The sequence below is a fragment of the Asparagus officinalis genome, chromosome 9 (assembly GCF_001876935.1).
Source record: "Asparagus officinalis chromosome 9, Aspof.V1, whole genome shotgun sequence".
NCBI lineage: Eukaryota > Viridiplantae > Streptophyta > Magnoliopsida > Asparagales > Asparagaceae > Asparagus > Asparagus officinalis.
In genome coordinates this window covers 14,001,001-14,005,415 of record NC_033802.1, presented here as the reverse complement: position 1 = coordinate 14,005,415, position 4,415 = coordinate 14,001,001, and the positions used below count along the sequence as shown (strand labels likewise).

Below are 4,415 nucleotides of genomic sequence, written 5' to 3'. Positions count from 1 at the left end.
TGTATTTAATCTGGAATCACTGTTTCAATATTATCTTAAGTTATTACTAATTTATTTGATTGAATCTAGATTCACTATAGTGAATCTAGATTCAATGCAGTGAATCGAGATTCAATGCAGTGAATCTCGATTCACTACACTGAAAAATTCAGTAAGTCAATATTATCTTAAGTTTTTAGTAATTTATTTGATTGAAAATAGATTCACTATAGTGGATCCATATTCAGTTCAGTGAATCCAGATTCACTATAGTGAATCTATATTCATTATAGTTAATCCAGAATCACTTAAACCGAAATAATTAAATAATTTGATTATTTGATTGATTATAATGAATCCCTATAGTGATATGGAGATTCAATATCAGTGAATCTAGATTCACTACAATGAATCTAGATTCAATATAGTTAGTCCAGAATCACTTAAAACGAATCAAATTTAAACTGATGACTGCATACAACTACTTTATCATTCCTTTTGAAATAATACAACTAATAATAATGGAATTCACATGCTATATGAGTAGATCTCAATTCAATATACTAACATGACACAACGTAACCATGTAATTAATAATCTAGTAAATATATGTAGTTAAGAATTACACAATTCAGCAATTTTAATAAGAAATATATTTCTAAACATGATTTTGAAACGAAATATGACAACTAAGTTAAACATCACTCTGCTGTATTGTTTTCTTTAATGGGCATGTCCGTGCGTCATGGAAATCGATTTTTTTGCACATATTACACAGCCTTGGCACCTTCTTCTTTCGTTGACTAATTGATTTCTCATAATCACCAACAATTCTCCGTCCACACCCCTTGTTTCTACTTTCAATGGGAGGTTTAACGATCACTTCAGCTGGTATTTTTGAGCCCACAAAAAACTCCATTACATTATTTTTGTTCTGTGTGTCAGATTTCCACCTAGATTCACGCAAACTGTGCTTCAACTCCTTCAACTTCCCTTCCAGGTAGTCAAGTCTCTCACCATCTAAACCTGCCAAACTCACACAGGATTGGAAATCATACCATATGTCATTCAACTTGCGATTTGTAACTTCAATTGCATTGCACTGTTCTGATATTTCCTTGAACTGCAATGAATGCCTCATCTCAGCACCTTTTGTCCATCGGTTCACAACAAGATGTCTTGGTATTTTTGTTACATCAGCTTGGTTCAGTGCAAAAAACTATGTCTACATACTATACCCATTTTCTCAAATAGCCTACACGTACATTGCATGTCATTGTTCAAATAAGCGTGATTCACCTAAAATTCAAAAAACAATGTATATTAGCACCGAATAAAAAAAGAAAATGACAAGCGAATGAAATGGTCAATGAATCTCGATTCAGTGGTGTGAATCGAGATTCACTTCGTTGAATCATTTTTATTGTTTCAAAAAACGCTATTAAGTATTACCTCAAATATTTTTCCATGCCTCCTTTTGTCCTTTATGGAAAAAATCTTCACACCATCTTCTTCTGATATACTGTTGATACTCATATCATAACAGGATGACATTATCTCTTTCTGTACCTCATAAAACATTGTTCGAGTGTACAACTCTGCTGCATCCCTCTCCAATAACAATGGCGTGTCCATTCTTGGCATCGACTTTGTTCCTTCATAGTTTAATCTTGCATTTGTATGCCTTTGCTTCTCCATAGCACTCTCGTATCGGAGATAAAATTCTGTCAATGTGTCAGATCTACGGTTGAATTTGTCAAAGAAACTGTTCTCACTCTCTGATATTGATGTAGTACGCAATAAACCAGCCATTGGATCATCAGCATAATAGGCTGGAATCCATGACTCCCGAATGTTATACAGTTCACACAACCATTCATTACTTTCAAGCTTATATTCTTTCATAACATCTTTCCAACCTACTTCAAATGTTGCTGGATCTATATCTATACTCCAAATCAGTGCATTTATCTTCCTCTTGAAATCATCCATCTTCGAAATGCATTTTGCCAACTACAATATAAATATATAACGAAAGATTCAGTATTTATCTAATGAGGATTCATGATATTTATATGTGGGATTCATTACCTTTTGGTTAAATTTCTTCATGATGTGCCACATGCACAAACGGTGACGTGCTTCTGTAAAGACAGTTGGTATAGCTTGCTTCATGGCAGGGCACTGATCTGTAACAATACACTTTGGCTCGCGAATCATGCATTTCATGAATACCTCAAAAATCCAGACATAGTTATCAATGTCCTCTTTAGCTATCAATCCTGCTGCAAATACAACACACTTCTTATAATTGTCGAGACCAGTAAATGGAACAAACTTCATGTTGTACCTATTGTATCACATACAAAAAATATAAGATTCACTATGACATATAATTACAATATTGAAAATCATAAGAGATTAGCTATAAAATCTTACTTGTTTGTGGAATATGTAGAGTCAAATGATATCACATCTCCAAATACATCATAATTTCTTCGGCCCAAAAGATGCGAGTTAATCGACCGCCTTCATCAACTGCATAATCATAGAAAAATCCATCACTCATCTCCTTCTTATCCGTGAACTTCTCGATGATCATTTGAGCATCTCGATCACCAATATAAAGCTTCACATCCCTACTCCAATTTTTAAACTCGGTACACGTAGCACCAACATTAGAATAACTTCCACACAACTCCTTAGCAAAGTTATATGTTTTGTTTGGCCCCATGTTGGCTTTTGCTCCATCAAATACAAGTTTCTTATGTGCGAGACCGAGAACTCTATTTGACTTCAAAAATTGTTTCCCACTACCGGAGACCAAAAAATGAGAATGCTCTTCAACGAATGAGAGAACATTATATCCTTTCAAATCATCAAACTTAAAAACGACTTTAGCTTTGCAACCACATCTACTAGATACAGTTCTCCTTCTCTTTTTCGAACTGCTACTAAAATCCTCATAATCAACATCCATCTTTGATTCATTGCTGCCAGCTCTACTGCAAACAATGTGTTTAAGAAGAACTGTACCGTCGTCATGTTTCTTCTCTGTATGCCGTCTGATCTCAAACCCACTTTTACGTCCATATTCTCGGTAAAACTCTATACCATCCTCTAGTGATCGGAAGCTTTGGTTTATATAAGGTTTAAATTCAGCTTCAACCCGAGGTTTCCAATACATACCACCACCTGGTGATTGAAAAGGAATCGAGCTAACTTCGTCCATTCCATCTTCCCCAAAATCACTGTCCGATACATTTATAACATGTGGTTCCTTTATTTGTTCATAGCTGCCTACATACATGAAAATAAAACATAAATCATATGGCTATGTTTTGATATACTGAATATGGATTCATTACAATTGATCTGGTTTCGCTTGAGTGAATCTAGATTCACTGCATTGAATCCAGATTCACTACAATAAACATGTGAATTAAGTTGAACACGTTCTAGTTGTTAGAGTATACAGTGATTTTCATAATGTATTCACATGTTTAATGTAGTGAATCTGGATTCAATGCATTGAATCCAGATTCACTACAGTAAATATGTGAATACATTATGAAAATCACTGCATACTCTAACAACTAGAACATGTTCAACTGAATTCAAGCTCTATGTGAATACATTATGAAAATCACTGCATACTCTAACAACTAGAACATGTTCAACTGAATTCAAGCTCTCCAACTAAATTTACATAAAATGTTTACGAATGTAAACTCCTAGATAACAAGTCATATGACTAAGTTTTGATATACTGAGTCTGGATCCATTACAATGAATCTAGATTCACTGGAGTGAATCTAGATTCACTGGAGTGAATCTTGATTCCCTGGAGTGAATCTTGATTCACTGCATTGAATTCATGTTATTGCTAATTAATCTGGAGTGAATCTCGATTCACTGCATTGAATCCAAATTCACTACAGTAAACAAGTGAATAAATTATGAAAATCACTGCAGTCTTTAACAATGAATCTCGATTCAATGCAGTGAATCTAGATTAACAACTAGAACGTGTTCAATTGAATTCAAGCTCTCCATTTAAAACTCCAAAAAATATTTAAGAATGTAAGCTCCTATATAATAAGTCATATGACTAAGTATTAAAATACTGAATCTGGATCGATTAAAATGAAAACATGCATGAACCTGCTGACCTGAATTCAAGCTCTCCATTTAAATCTCCATAAAATGTTTAAGAATGGCCAGATAATGGACGATGAACGAAAGAGCTCAAATACGATGAAGGATAGATGAACGAGATAGCTGAAGGACAGATGAACGAGAAAGCTGAAGGACGATGAAGCTGGTTGTGGAGAAAGAGCTGAAGGACGATGAACGAGAGATGCTGGTTGTAGAGTGAGAGGACTGCTGTTCGTGACTGTTGGGTTGCCTGAGCCGTGAGATTGCATGGGGAAATG

At 34.6% G+C, this 4,415-nt stretch overlaps 1 protein-coding gene across 1 annotated transcript; it reads right to left on the bottom strand.

Moving 5' to 3' along the window:
* Window positions 674–4,170, bottom strand: LOC109823227 (protein FAR1-RELATED SEQUENCE 5-like). The gene is made up of 6 exons (XM_020389514.1): window positions 4,152–4,170; window positions 2,466–3,279; window positions 2,071–2,329; window positions 1,432–1,992; window positions 1,245–1,278; window positions 674–1,179 (listed from the first exon to the last, which is right to left on the bottom strand). The coding sequence occupies exons 1-6, from the start codon at window positions 4,168–4,170 to the stop codon at window positions 674–676; spliced, it is 2,193 nt and encodes a 730-aa protein (XP_020245103.1).